The following is a 15,623-nucleotide window of genomic DNA, read 5'->3' as shown; positions in this document are numbered from 1 at the left end:
AAATAAGAATATTGGGCTGTGTTTACAAAGTGGAGCAGCCATGCACATTAATGCGCCACAGCTATGGAGTCAAGCTCTGCATTTGGGAGGCGAGTGGTTTCGAATCCCATCATCGGCTGTCCTGAGAATGGTTTTCTACGGTTTCTCATTTTTACTTTCAGGCAAATGCTGGGACAGTTCCTGTACATAGGTCACAGCGGATTCCTTCCACCCACTTACCCAATTTCATTAGCCAGCATTCATTTCATGTTCATTAGCTCCTCAACTGAGATTGACATCAGGAAGAGCATCTGTCTGTAAAAACACATGCCATTTAAATTTCACCTCATTTCCTACCCTGTATCCGGAAATGATACTAAAGGGAAGACATACATTTGTCTGGGTTTCTTTTTGTCAATGTGTAGTTTGACATAATTTAGTTTTATTTTATTTCTACCGGGCGAGTCGGCCGTGCGGTTAGGGTGCGCAGCTGTGAGCTCTCATCCGTGAGATCCTGTAGTGGGTTTGAATCCCACTGTCGGCAGCCCAGAAGATGGTTTTCCATGTTTTCTCATTTTCACATCAGGCAAATGCTGGGGCTGTACCTTAATTAAGGCCACGGGCGCTTCCTTCCCATTCCTAGGTTTTTCCCGTCCCATCGTCGCCGTAAGACCTATCTGTGTCGGTGCGGCGTAAAGCAAATAGCAACCAAAAAAAATATATTTCTAGGGATTATCTTTCACATATTTTTTAATTCTAGTTTTCTTTGATGGTGGCAGAAGGAAATCACTCACTTAAATGAAGTAGTTTCAGGTTCTTTGCCAAATTCCTTATTTTTCTGTTATTTCATTTTGACAATCGTAAGTATACTCTTGTCTTAGTTTTACAAAATAAGTATTTTGTTACCAAGTATAATGTGATTTCTATTCTGCATTGGCAAAGAAAGAATCTTGCTAGAGGGCATTAGCTTTTACTGCATATATTTTATCTGTTTTTTTAGGATTTATGCCCTTCAAGATGATGGCAAGCATTACTCAACTGTAACCGAGTTACTGAATGATATGAGTCCGGATTTTGTGGAAGGTTTGCAAGAGACTGCAGGCAGTGGATTTAAACGAAGTGGTTTTGGTGACCTTCTCGTCGACGAGCTAATCCTTGCTACCCTGGCCGTTAATTATGGACAGACATTGGATGTTCATAAATTTGTTGGTATGTAACTTTAAAACAGTTATGTTTTTCTGTAGTATAATGGGAAATGGGAAGAGCCTCCATGGCTCGGGCTGCAGTGTGCCGGCCTCTCACCGCTGGGTTCTGTGGTTCAAATCCCAGTCATTCCATGTGAGATTTGTGCTGGACAAAGTGGAGGCGGGACAGGTTTTTCTCCGGGTACTCCGGTTTTCCCTGTCACATTTCGTTCCAGCTACACTCTCCAATATCATTTCATCTGTCATTCATTAATCATTGACCCATAGGAGTGCGACAGGCTTCGGCAGCCGACACAATTCCTATCTTTGCTGACCTGGTCGAATGACTGGAAACAGGCCGTGGATTTTCAATGGGAAATGGATCATGTTCTCGTATGAAATTCACTATTAAGTGTATAATATGATTATTAGAAAATTAAAATAAATGCCTTGCAAATATGGATCTTATTCAAAAACATTGTTGCACTTTCATCTATCTCACATAGTTTTGTAGTATTGTCCTAATGACAGTGGTTAGTTATCTGGGTGTCGCAATTCCATGTCCTGAGTGGGCTCGATAGTTGAGAGACTTCATCGCTAGTGGCTGCCTTGATTGAAGTACAGGGTCAATGACCGAGGTGTTAGGTCCCTTTAAACAACAAGCATCATCATCATCATCATCATCATCATCATAATCATCATCATCACCATTATCCAGATCAATACACTGAAGATATTTTTAAAACAAATTGTATCCTTATCATTTTGGTTTGTAGGTCTTATGACCTATATCTTAAGATTAATGAAAATTTCTTCACCTTATCCCAGGTATTTCAGGGGTTGCTGGTGCTATCTTTTCTCATTTTGCATTTCAGCTGGGGATTCAAGGCCAAGTGCCCTTCCTGGCATTATAGTAATCAACACGTAAATATCGCCACCCGATTCTCTCTCTCTCTTTTTTTATGGCTCATCACTGCTGCCAACTTGACTAGTTACATATTAAATTCACCAGACATAACCATAACTAACCAACTTCAATGTAAGCTTCTATAATGAACGTTCCCTTACCCTAGTAAATGATTAAAGTTAGGATGAAATAAATTAAGATATTCATGATTAAGTCGTTTTCCACGCTCAGTGAGGAATTAAGGAAATAAACACACTTTCTCACTCAAATAAATGTTAGATATTTCTGCCTTTATTTTGATATATGCATTACTATAACCATATTCTTGAAAAGACAGGTGTCTTAAACGATGTAATTTATTTAATAAGTCTTTGTAGTGTGATTTTCGAAAGTTCCAGAAATTACTTAATGCCTTTCCTTTCTTTTGCAGACACGTTTTCTTCTCTCTTTAATAACCAGTAAAGGAGAGAGATTATTGAGCATATTTCAGCTTGCAGGCTGGTTATAACTTCAAGCTTATTCAGGAAACATATAGGAGCACTAATGTGCCAAGCTACGTGAACGGAAATTAGGACAGCTTTCAAGCTCACTGCGGAATTGAGAATAATAATGTTATTAATTCTACTAACTACTTCTATGGTTTTCATAGATGCCTAGGTACCAGAATTTCGTCTTGCAAGAGTTGTTTTATGTACCGGTAGATCTACAGACATGAGACTGGCATATTTGAACACCTTCAAATACCACCGGACTCGAACCCGCCGACCTGAGCTCTACCATCTGAGCTAGTCATACATTCTCTCCTTCACTCGCTTAAATTAATTTTAAACATTTCCTGCCTTTATTTTGATGTATTCCTTATTGTAACTGTATTCTTAAAGGGAGGGGGGAGGGAGAGAGAGAGAGAGAGAGAGAGAGAGAATCTAGATTGTATTATTTATTGAAATTTGGAAGTTCAAGGACTTTCCACGTAGGATGTATCTATCCTTCCTTTTGCTTGGATCTTGTCTTCTTCATTCTTTTCTTCTTCTCCTTCTTCTCCTTCTTTCTTCTTTCTTCAATAAGCCGTAGGGGATGGGGGGGATTTTGCAAACATATTTTCAGCTTGAAAGTTGGTGTATCTCAAGCTTACCACATTAGGTAAACCCAAGAAATGTACAGGGGCACTAATGGGTCAAACAACATTACCAGATTTATATATGAAAATCCACAGCCTGTTTCCAGTCATTCGATCTTGCTCCTCTGGGGCAATGATCAATGACTGACAAATGAAATGAAATGAAATGTTTGGAGAGTGTTGCTGGAATAAATGATGACAGGGAAAAAGAGAGTACCCAGAGAGAAACCTGTCCTGCCTCCACTTTGTCCAGCATAAATCTCGCATGTAGTGGCCAGGATTTGAACCACGGTATCCAGCAGTGAGAGGCAGGTGCGCTGCCGCCTAAACCACGGAGCCTCATTGGCTTAAATCACACTGATTGCAAGACAGGTTGTAAGGCAAGAATGGGATAGTAAAGAGGGTTAAGTCTTTAATGAAAGAAAGTGATTGTTGCCTTAATAAAGGTACAGCCACAGCATTAGCCTGAAGTGAAAATGAGGGAACCACGAAAAAAAACTTCAGATCTGCCAACTGTGGGGTTCGAATCCACCATCTCCCAAACGCAAGCTCACAGCAATGTGATTGAACTTCACAGTCGGTTCACTCAGTTTCATGTGACACGTTACAGGTCTACCACATGGGCTTACTCTCTCCCAAATTACACAGTTTGGACTTCTACCATAGGGCGACCCACTTACCTGTGTATGGATCTTCAGTTCTTCAGTTATACATATATGTAAGAACATTATGTACCTTAATAAAAGATACTTCCCTAGTCTGTTGTCTGATTGTTGCAGGTATAACAAATGTATTTGGGAAGAAATACTTTTATATTTGCATCATAAAGAAGTCATGTTGTCATAGCAATAACAAAATGCAATGAAATAAATGAATACAAAGAGATAAGCATAATTTACTTATTAAATATTAGTTTATTTACATTTTAAGGGATATGGAGTAATAATAATAATAATAATAATAACAACAACAACAAAAAGTGTTTAACCCATATGCACCCACCCACCCACCCCTTGCTCTGACATTGCTAGGAATCCGCCAACTTTTTAGTATGCAACCTGGGTGTTGCAAACTTTCGGTTAAAACAGTATAGTGGGTGATCGACTGCACGTATTATCACGGGAACTGTTTTATAATATTGAGAAATCCCACACTATTGCTCATGACACAAAAAACAGTACAATACAGATGTATAACACAAAAAAATCCCTTTGAAGTCTTAAATTTTTCATTAACTTATCTCACTTCGGAAGTTCTTTAGTGTGTGTTATGACCATAATTATACGACACGAGCCTAACATTTGCCTGATTTTGAAATAAGGAAATAATAGGAAACCAATATGACATGAGCCTAACATTTGCCTGATTTGGAAATAAGGAAATAATGGGAAACGAATCGTGAGTAAGCGAATGATGAGATTTGAACCTATGTCCCAAATACGAACTTAAAGCCGTATGTCTCACTCGGTGTATTATTATTATTATTATTATTATTATTATTATTATTATTATTATTATTATTATTATTATTATTATTATTATTATTAAGATTCAGTCGGAGGATTAGTGGTAAAGTGTTCACATCCAGGTACCAAGATCGTAGGTTCAAATCCAGCAGTCGCAGTCGGATCTTGAGGGGCGCGAGAAAGTTCATTCGGCATTCCGTGTTGTACAATATTACTACGCGAAAGATCTCTGGTGATATATTTCGTGTTCATTCATGCACAGGATCACTAATTACTTCTTCCTCACTAACACTGCTGAAATCAGAGCCTAAAACATCAAATATGCTTTGAATTTCGCTATTACAGAGCATTTCGCACGAGCAAGCAACTTCCTTCTCAGCCATCTTGTCAACAACAGAATACAGATTTCTTGATCGATATTTTAATCAGTTCTCTTTGCCAGAGAAGCATACCAGAGCACTCTAGTGACACTTTGAGACACCAAGAACAGATTTCAATTAGAAATGTTTCTGGAAAAAGCCAACAGATGTTACAAATGTCTCCAATATGCGACCTTGCATCCCGGTGTACCAGTCCACTTGTGGACTCCTGGCCCAGCCGCTCGAGCGCGTACCAGTCCGCTTACAGTTGCATAGGGATTAGTAAAGAAATAAATATAATTTACAACATCAAGAACCATTTCATGGTCACTGAATTACAAAGCAGGGGATATGAATAAACAAACATAATAACCATGAGTACTAGTATTAAAAAAGCAAAAAGCAAAGTCATCTCCGTACAAGCCATGAAGGCCATTGGAAGGGTGGAAAGTAAAGGTTTCCACTATCCACGTTGGCACTTGGTGAGGTAGAGTAGTTAGTTCTACATTCAGCTTGAGCATTGGAACTTGCTCACTGAATTGAAGCTTGCTGACCTCAAGTTCTTCCAGCCAGGTGACATTGAATTGTTAATAGGCGCAGAACAATTCATTATTGAAACTTGGTCACAGAACTTGATCAACAGATTATCCTATTCTTCAAGACACTGAACTAGAATGGATTATTGCTGGACACTACAGTCAGAGAGAAGAGAAATGTCTTAGTCTAATCACATGTTTCTTGAAGTCAGAGGACAGGTTAGACACCCAGCTACAGCGGTTCTGGGAAATAGAAGAGCTTACGTCCCCAGTCATGACAGGAGAGCCACAGAAATGCACTTTACAGAGAGTACAACTAGAGATGCTACAGGTAGGTTTATAGTTTGCTTACCCCTCAAGCAGAAACCTGAGGTTCTGAGAAACTCCTTCAGTCATGCCATGTCAAGACTAACTCAACTAGAATGGCGTTTTAATAGGTAGCCCTCACTTAAGCACTAGTACTGTAACTTTCTTCACGAGTATGAGGCCATGGGGCATATGGTTAAGGTCAGGGAATGACGGTGGAAGCTTTTATCTACCCCATCATAGAGTTTTTAAGCTTAGTAGCTCAACTACCAATATGATGGTTGTATTTGATGTATCTGCTAAAACCTCTAACAATATTTCATTGAATGACATACGAATGGTTGGAATGACAATACAAGAGGATCTTTACTCTATTATTCTAAGATTTACAATGCATACCTTTACCTTTACTGCAGATATTGCTAAAATGCATCGGCAAGTCATGGTTCATGCAGGTGATAGGAAAGTTCAGCGGATTATCTGGAGGGAACCGCGTAGGGACCCAACCTGTCACTACGAACTGACAACTGTAACATATGGTACAGCAGCAGCAGCACCCTTCCTAGCTACCAGATACCTGCGACTTGCTGAACATAAAGAATCGAGGCTCCCCAGAGCAGCACAAATTGTTTGCAGAGATTTTTATGTTGATGACCTAGTAAGCGGCTGTGACAGTATACAGGATGCTCTTCAGTTGCAGTCTGAAATTATTAATTAACTAGAGAGTGGAGAATTTCACCCCAGGAAATGGTGCGCAAACCACCCAGCATTATTGGAAGGAGTTTCAGAAGACTATAGGGAAACCCAGCTCCCTTTAAGTTACTTAAGGCACTGGTATGAAATCTTTAGGCCTATTGTGGCATCCAGTAGCTGATAATTTTCTCATTTGTGGCAGTCTGTATTCAGACTGTCCCTATCATGCTGATATGCATGTAACTAAACAAAAGGTCTTATCTGTCATTGCATCAATATTTGATCCACTTGGGTTAGTCAGTCCATTGGTAATTTCTTACAAGATTTTTATGCAGAAACTTTGGTCAGTCAGTCTGAACTGGGATGATAGACTCCCATCGCAACTAGTCAGAGAATGGGAAGAACTTCACTTTCAGCCACAGGCAGTAAGATAATTTTATATTGAGCGGTTAGTCACATGTAAGGAACCCCCTGTTGATGTACAAATTCATGGTTTTTCTGATGCTTCAGAATGAGCTTATGGAGCTTGTCTTTATTTACAGTCTGCCAACAAAAGGGGACAGACAGGGTTAACTGAGTCTACTGAATCGTGGCCAGATGCAATTTCATCCCACGCAGAAGAGGAACTACCTGAGTCACGAAGTACATTTCCCATAGTCATGTTGATAGATACCAATTGGGATAAATTTAAGCTGAAGTACTCGTCACTGTCCCGACTGACTAGAGTTACTTCCATATTGTTGGCGATTCATTCACAATAGTGCCAATCTTCAAGACAAGAGGTTAGGGATATTAAGTGCACAAGAGCTGCAGATGACCTTGAACTCCTGTATCAAAATTGCACAAGTGTATTATGCTAAAGAGATAGCCAATCTCAACTCCAAATGCTGCATCCCAAGGAAGAGTAAAATTGCAGGTTTACATCCTTTCTTAGATGTTAAGGGAATGCTAAAGGTAGTAGGAAGACTTGTAAACTCAAGTCTACCTTATGATACTAAGCACCAGCTTATCCTTCCTCCCCAGCATGCTTTCACAAACCTTGTTGTGATGGCAGAACCCATTAGGCTTTAGCATGCAGGTGCTCAATTAGTAATTGCATCATTAAGAGAAAGATTCCGGATTCCCACGGCCAGGGCAATTGTTCAAAGAGTCATCCACACATGTCTAACCTGTTTTAGATTCAAGATGTCAACAGCTGAACAGCTGATGGGACAGCTCCCTGTGACCATAGTGCAAGAGAGTCACCTATTTCTTAATGTGGTAGCGGATTATGCTGGTCCTTTCTTCGTCAAGAGGGGGAAACATAAGAAGCAACACAACGAAAGCTAGACGTGGAAAATGCTCCATCATTTATTGTGGTAATGGCACTAATTTCATTGGAGCCAACAGAAGAATGCAGCAATTGCAAAACCAGGTTTTGTGAAGAGATAAGGACTTAATTTGCGATGGAAGGCATCACATGACACTTTATACCTCCAAGCTCTCTACACTTTGGCAGACTTTAGGAAGCAGCTGCCAAGTCCATGAAATACCACTTGAGAAGAGTTGCGGGTAATGCGCTACTGACATTTGAGGAGCTATGTACCCTTACTGCACGTATAGAAGCCTGTTTTAATTCTCGTGCCTTATCTGCCTTATCCAGTGACCCTAATGACCTTACCCTTTGCCGTTCCCCATTTAAAGGTGGATGCCCGACTTTCTGACAGTGTCCTTTAAGTCCCAATGGGCACAGCAGCATAATTACCGCCCTTTAAGAGAAAATAACTAGAAGTCAAATGAATAAAGATATAAATGTAATTTCTTTTGCATTTCATTCCTAAATGATTAGTGCATATAAATGTGTACTCACCCTAATTTTAAATATCCACATTTCGCTCCTTATTGTATTCCAAAAAGTACCCCGTCCTGCACAGTGGTAGATTGCACCTGAATGTTGTTTGTTTGCCTCTCCCCGAAGCTGCCCTATTTTTAATTTGTAAACACAAAGCGCACACTTCGGCATGACTAGGTATCTTCACAAGAGAATGAAATAATTTAGGGGATGACAGCCGATGGGTAAACTTCTTTTCCTGCCTGTACGTTTGCGGGACGTGAAGTTCCCGATCAACTGTTGCACCAAGCTGCACCGAAAGTTCAGCTGTCTGTTTCCATGAGCTGTGAGAGCTGGTCAGTTACTCATATCATAAAGAATGAAACTGTTCACAATGCACACATTAATTACAAAATTAAAAATAAATTTCCACCATTTTTTAGACGATCCACTAACCCCGTATTATTCTCTTTTCTGATAACTTATGTCCACGCCACCCATATGTTTTGTGTAATTATGACAGCATTAGGACACACAATTTCTATTTCTTCATTGCCTTTACTGGTTTTTCGTTTCACTGTACCATCATTCACAGAATCTGAATTTGTTGGCAGCCTAAGAACAGTACATTTATCTTGCCAGACTGTTGCTGTTACACCCTCATTTTGCATTTTCCTACATTCTCCCCACTTGAGTTTCAACTGTGTAGGTTTCCTAAATTGATCAGGCCAACACTTTATATTTAACCTCATCACACAACAATAGGTGTTATGGGTTAGCAATAAATTCACCAGTTTTGCAGAACTGTAAAAGTTATCAAAGTAAATGTTATGTCGCTTTACCCAGTATGACTCTATCAGGTGTAAAACTACCTGCTCTCCTAATAATAAATTCTGGTCCCATGTTTCTTTCTTCCCCTTGTAAATCTCACATTTCAGGAGTTAGCCATTTCCACTGTCAGCACTACTCCATGCTTTGATACCCCATTTGGTGGGTTACCCTGGGAGGTACTGTTGTGAGATAAATCTTCCCTGGAAACCTATCATAGCTTCATCTACTGTGAGTTCCCGGCCAGGTGCATACAAAATTCCGAATTTTATCGGTAAGTTGCAGAGCTGGTCTTGTGGTGTTGGCCTGTTTACATGGCTACTTAGATGTAAATATTGCCCAAGTTCACTTATAGTTATGAATTTCATTGTGTTCCATATTGAAGTGGGATTACACTAAATTAAAATTCTTTCAAGGTCCACCTATTCAATACAATAACATTTTATTGTGATTCAATCACATGTCAAATGGTACTAGTTTCAGCATCTATAATATGCCGTCATCAGCCTTAAGTGCAACATGGACCTTGAAAGAATTGAATGACATAAAATGTTATTGTATTGAATAGGTGGACCTTGAAAGAATTTTAATTTACTGTTGCAAGTTTCCTAAACCGTTTCAGTGTCACAAGTTTCCTAAACCGTTTCAGTGTCATTACCGGCCTTACTAACGAGCACACGCAAAAGTCTCCTAGGAAGTAATCGTCTATTTCAGGTAAAAGAACCAATCTCATATAAATTACAACTCCTACATATGCCCTTATTTCATCAGCGTTAGTGTCTTGCCAGGTAGTATCAACAGTGCCAGTTTTTCTTTGTAAATATTCAGCCTGATTAGTCTGCTCTGCTCATAAAATTCCAGTCCCACAAATAATTTAAAAAATTCTCTGTCTGAACTCTCAGAATGTAAATCGTGATTTGGACCAGCATTGTTTTCCCGTATTTTCAGTTCATCAAAATGAATATTGTGACTCCAGATATCACTAGTAACATTTATTTGTAGCCCTGTCCCTCAATCTTCACACAGTATTTGTTCACGCTCATGATTCTCACAATCATTATCACTACTACATTCATCAGAATACAATTCTGAACCACAGCTAGAAAGCTCACTGTCTCCACTAACTTCTAAGATATCTTCAATTTCGCATTCTTTCATACCTGTTGTAATCTATAATCTTCATTTCTGTATTGACGAATTACACAATTAAAAATAGGAAAGAATTTCCACCAATCAATACTTGTTTATTGCTTATATTAAGCTACAGGACCGGTTTCGACCCCATATACAAGGTCATCTTCAGCTGAACCATGAATACATATTTATATGATGAAGCTTTTATTAAATTGCATTGTTAAAGGAATGTCATATGATGATGTGCATTTAGTCACGTACAAATGGGGCATGTCTTAACGTGAATTGGCATATATGTCAGTATGTACAATATTGCAACTGTATATCTAAAATATTATGTTGAGGTCCTAAAATTAGTGTATAAAACATATCTTCACTTAAACTAACTTATATATATATATGTATAGGATAAAATACAATATATAAAAAACATTTTGTGCACATGAACATTCGTATCTTGCTTGTTGGTCATTTCATCAACTCTCGTATTTAAGTCCCATTTACAGTTGTACACTCAGCTGCTGTTCTTGGAGTTTAAAAGATATGGTTGTAAAATTGCATGAGTAAAAGATTTAGTCTTCATGTGGGATAAAACACTTTCCAATTTAAAAAAAAATTGCCAGATGTATGGATAAAATTCGGCTAAAATATGTTCAGCTCTGCTATGTGTGTTGCCTTATGTTAGAATCAAATCTTGTTGTCCTGTGGCGTCCGTAAAATTGGGTTCAAAGTAATGGCTCCTTTCCCATTTGTAGCTGTGCAATGGTGTTACGTTTATCTGTAGAAGATAAGATTGAGCTATGAGAGATATTATGTTGGAGGAATGTCTAATGGTTATGTGTGTAAATTTGAATATGTACTTACTATTGTTGGTGTAGCCGAGTTGCGTTTGACGTGCGAGCTTGTAGTGTACTACTTCGTGTTCTTCTTGGGCTCATACTAGCTGCTGTGAGGGGAAGGGAAGGAGGGGTAGGGAGAGTTGTTGTTGTGGGGTTAGGGGTGGAGCTGGGTGTGTTGTTTGATGTTTTTCTGTTACGTGTCGCGTTCTGTTTGTCAATTAACTTAAGGTAAGAGTTTTTTAGAGCGGGGATAACTGTATTGAAGATGATGTTAGTTTTTTCTGTGATTTCATTTATGTTGTAATTTGGATTGGTGTACTGATCTAGAGTAATGTAAAATTCTTCTGTTATGTTGAGCAGGGGGCCTTTGGGGTTTATGTTTAGGATTTGCATATCGTTATCGATGTTTGTAAAACTGTGTTTATAGTCTGCGACATGTTGTCCTAATGAGGAAAAATGATTGTGTTTTACCGCATTTATGTGTTCGTTATATCGGGTTAGGAAGTTTCTACCGGTGCGTCCGACATAGCTTGTCTCGCAATTATTACATTTGATACGTTATACCCCTGAGTGGTTGTATTTGTTGTTGCTATTGATTGATCTGACGTTGTGTATGATGTTGGTACTATTGTGTGTAGTTCTGAAAGCTATTCTTAGGTTATGTTTTTTAAAAATGTTGGTTATGGGGTATATGTGTGCATTATTGAAGGTGAATAGTGCGTAATCTTTCTTGGATTCGTCTACTTTTGTTAGTTTGGTTTTGGGTTGGGATTTTATTTTGTGAATGATTTTGTTAACCATTTCTTTCTTGTATCCATTGTTCTTAGCTATGTCATGAATTAGTTGTAATTCTTTGTTTAGATCTTCTTTTGTTAACGGTATATTGAATGCTCTGTGTATCATGCTATAGTAGGCTGCTCTTTTGTGTGTATTGGGGTGAACGGAATCCATTTTAATTGTATTTGAGGTTTGCGTGGGTTTTCTGTATATTCTGTAAGAAAGGTGGTCATCATGTCTAGTTGTCGTTATGTCCAGGTAGTTCAGATTGCGATTGTTTTCGGTTTCCATGGTAAATTTTATATGGGAATCTATTGTGTTGAGTTTATCTAATATATCAGTTTCATTTGTGGACCTATTATCGATGATGACAAAAATGTAATCAACAAATCTGCACCAAAAAAATATATTGTCTATTTTGTTGATGTATGTGTGCTCTAGATAGTCTATGTAAATTTTGGCGATTATACCAGAAGCGGGAGATCCCATCGGTAAACCCTGTTGCTGATAGATAGTATCATGAAATTTAAAGTAGTTGTTACTAATGGCAAAATTAAGTAATTTAATGAACTCTTCTATTTCTAAAGTGCTTAGATTGCTGTGGCTTTTTAGGTTAGATTCAATGATTTCTATTGTTTGTTTTGTGGGAATGTTCGGGTACATGTTTACTATGTCAAATGATGCGAGATTATGATATGGTTCAATCTTTAATCCTTTTGTTTTATTACAAAAATCTATTGAGTTCCGTACTGTTTTTTTAGCTAAGAATACGTTGTGCTTTTTGAGAAATTTTTGAATAAATTGTGAGAGTTTATAGGTTGGGCTTGCTCTGTAGTTAATAATAGGTCTCATTGGAATATATTCTTTATGTATCTTACGATAAGCTTTAGCAATGGGTATTTGAGGATTCATTACTATAAGTTTAGAGAATTCTACTTCTGTTAAAAGAAAGTGTGTATTTTTTAATAAGATTTTGAGGTTCCTTTGTATGTTATTAGTAGGATCTTTGCGTTTGATAAGGAAAGTGTTATCTTGAAAACATTCTTTGGTTTTTAATATGTGTTGGTCTTTGTCGATAATAACTGTGGTATTGCCTTTGTCGGCTTTCGTTATTAGTAGATTATTCTGTTTTATTTTATCTTTGAGTTTATTTATGTGTTCTTTATTAGTAGAGTTATCGTTTTGGGAGTTACTGTGAATTTTGTCGATATATTGTGGGAGCCTTTTTTCTGTGATTTCCAACAAAAGAGTAGCGTTACAAAAATGGTGCAAAGTTTGGGCTGGGAAGAACTGAAAGAAAGAAGATGAGCTGCTCGACTAAGTGGTATGTTGCAGGTTATAAACTTCATTTTTCTTGTCCGTATTGAAGATCTACTTGTGATACAATTCCTTTAGTTTTGTCAGTTGCCACCTTTTCAGTACAATAAAAATATAGTACAAACTTACATATTTATTATGATGTTTATATGGTACATGTTCAGCTCCTTATCGTGAGCATCATCAGCCAAACTATCATTAATCTAAGATTGTATAAGATCATGAAACAATTCTTTTGGTTCAAGATTGTTCCTATAAAACTAATTGATAATATTATAACATTTTAAAAGTCACACAACAATAAAAATATGTCTTAAGCTAACACTTTTCTGTCTAAAATCTTCTTCAGTCTAACATTTTATTGCCGAAACTCATCTGGGTGAACGTCTTTTAAAATTGTTTAAAAATAAGAATAAAATAAAAAACTTTTGAGATCTGGCTAGTTGAGTTGATTCCTGTTGCTTAACTTGTATAATTGTCATTAAAACATAATTGTATTAAATATTTTCTGCAGTTGATAATTGTCATTATGGTCGATAGACTTATTCTCGTTGCTGGAGTAACATTTATAAAATGTATTGGTATTAATTTATATTATCAATGGGGTAAAATTGTCTGTGAACAAACTTGTTGATGATACACTTTCTGATGTGATATTGGATTTAAAATGTTCTTGAATGTTCCATAATGGCTCGCTGGTATATTTTCTTTTCTACTGCGTAATTGTTTGGTGTTACTCTTAGCCTCTTGAGAACTACTTGTTGACCGGCAGTGCCATTGCACTATGAGAGACTTTGTCTCTTTACCAAAAATTGATGCCTGCTTGGCTATCAGATGATATAGATGTTGACTCCCATAGAGAATCTGAAATATTTATCCCAAATGAGTAAATTTATAATACCAATATAAATGGTCCGTTATTGGACATTATAAATTTTCGAGCTAACTCATTCCTGGTTGCCGGTGGCTCCAAGTAGCCTATGCAGTGGCCTCCACGGTATGCACTAGCTAGTGTCTTGGTAGGTGTGCTAGGTATCAACTGATGAGCCCAACCTAGCACATGAGGGCGAAACGCTGGCAACCAGGAATGAGTTAGCTGGAAAATTTATAATGTCCAATAACGGACCATTTATATTGGTATTATAAATTTACTCATTCGGAACAAGTATTTCAGATTCCCTACAGGAGCCAACATCTATATCATCTGATAGCCAAGCAGGCATCAATTTTTGGTAAAGAGACAAAGTCCCCTCTAATAGTGCATTGGCACTGCCGGTGGCTCCAAGTAGCCTAAGCAGTGGCCTCCACAGTATACACTAGCCAGCGTCTTGGTAGGTGTGCTAGGTACCAACTGATGAGCCCAACCTAGCATATGAGGGCAAAACGCTGGCAACCAGGAATGAGTTTGCTGGAAAATTTATAATGTCCAATAACGGACCATTTATATTGGTATTGTAAATGTTACTCATCCGGGACAAATATTTCAGATTCCCTATGGGAGTCAACATCTATAACATCTAGTGTGAACCGGGCGTAAGTGCGAAGCCAAACTGTTCAATGATATCATGGCAATTCTATGGCCAAATGGTATTAGATGCAAAAATGTGCTCATGTTTCTGAGTGATGCAGCTCAGGATATGTTCAAGGCTGGCGAAGCATTGACAATAGTATATTCCAATATGATTCACTTCACTTGCACAGAACTTGTTCAAGCCAGCTACCCTAAAGTGGACCTCTTAATTTCTTCAATGAAAGAAGTGTTTCTGAAGGCTCCTAGCAGGATTCAGAATCTGAGAGAGATATACCCTGATGTGCCATTGCCACCAAAACCAATCATAACTCTATATGGAGCATGATTAGAGGCAATAGGATACTATGCAATTAGCAGTGAAGCCATCGAAAATGTGTTAAGTGTTTTAGACTGTGACAGTGCTGCTTCATTTGAATCTGCAAAATTAGTTTTTTTGTGACAAAAGAGCAAAAAATGACATAGCTTACATCCAAGCAAACTTCTTATCCATCACAACAGCATTACATGCACACCAAAACCAAGATACCACTCTACCCAAAAGCCTTGCCATTGTAAGAGAAGTGATTGAATATCTTAGCTGCTGCAGTGGAAGGGTTGGAGAAGTCGAAAAAGTGAGATTAAACACAGTGTTAGCCAAGAATCCAGCGTATTGTGATACGTGTAAAATCAGTGCAATTTTAAGTGACGAATCAAGTGTAGAACTAGATTTTGATTTGTCTTCTGAGGATATATACCCTATAACTTCCTGTGATGTTGAACAGAGTTTCAGTGAAAAAATCCTCAGTCTGTTTCCAGTCATTCAACCGAGTCAGGAATGGAAAAAATGAAGCTCCCATATAG

The 15,623-nt window shown here is 38.0% G+C and overlaps 1 protein-coding gene across 1 annotated transcript in view; it reads left to right on the top strand.

Moving 5' to 3' along the window:
- Positions 1-15,623, top strand: part of LOC136863954 (prenylcysteine oxidase 1) — a 166,039-nt gene that overhangs the window by 143,880 nt on the left and 6,536 nt on the right. Inside the window, exon 4 of the mRNA XM_067140407.2 lies at positions 980-1,188. Within this exon, the coding sequence (XP_066996508.2) occupies positions 980-1,188 (209 nt within the window). The remainder of the gene's footprint in view (positions 1-979; positions 1,189-15,623) is intronic.

Source organism: Anabrus simplex, chromosome 2, assembly GCF_040414725.1.
Source record: "Anabrus simplex isolate iqAnaSimp1 chromosome 2, ASM4041472v1, whole genome shotgun sequence".
Classification (NCBI taxonomy): domain Eukaryota; kingdom Metazoa; phylum Arthropoda; class Insecta; order Orthoptera; family Tettigoniidae; genus Anabrus; species Anabrus simplex.
Note: the sequence above shows the minus strand (reverse complement) of the source record. Positions and strands in the feature narration are given on the sequence as shown.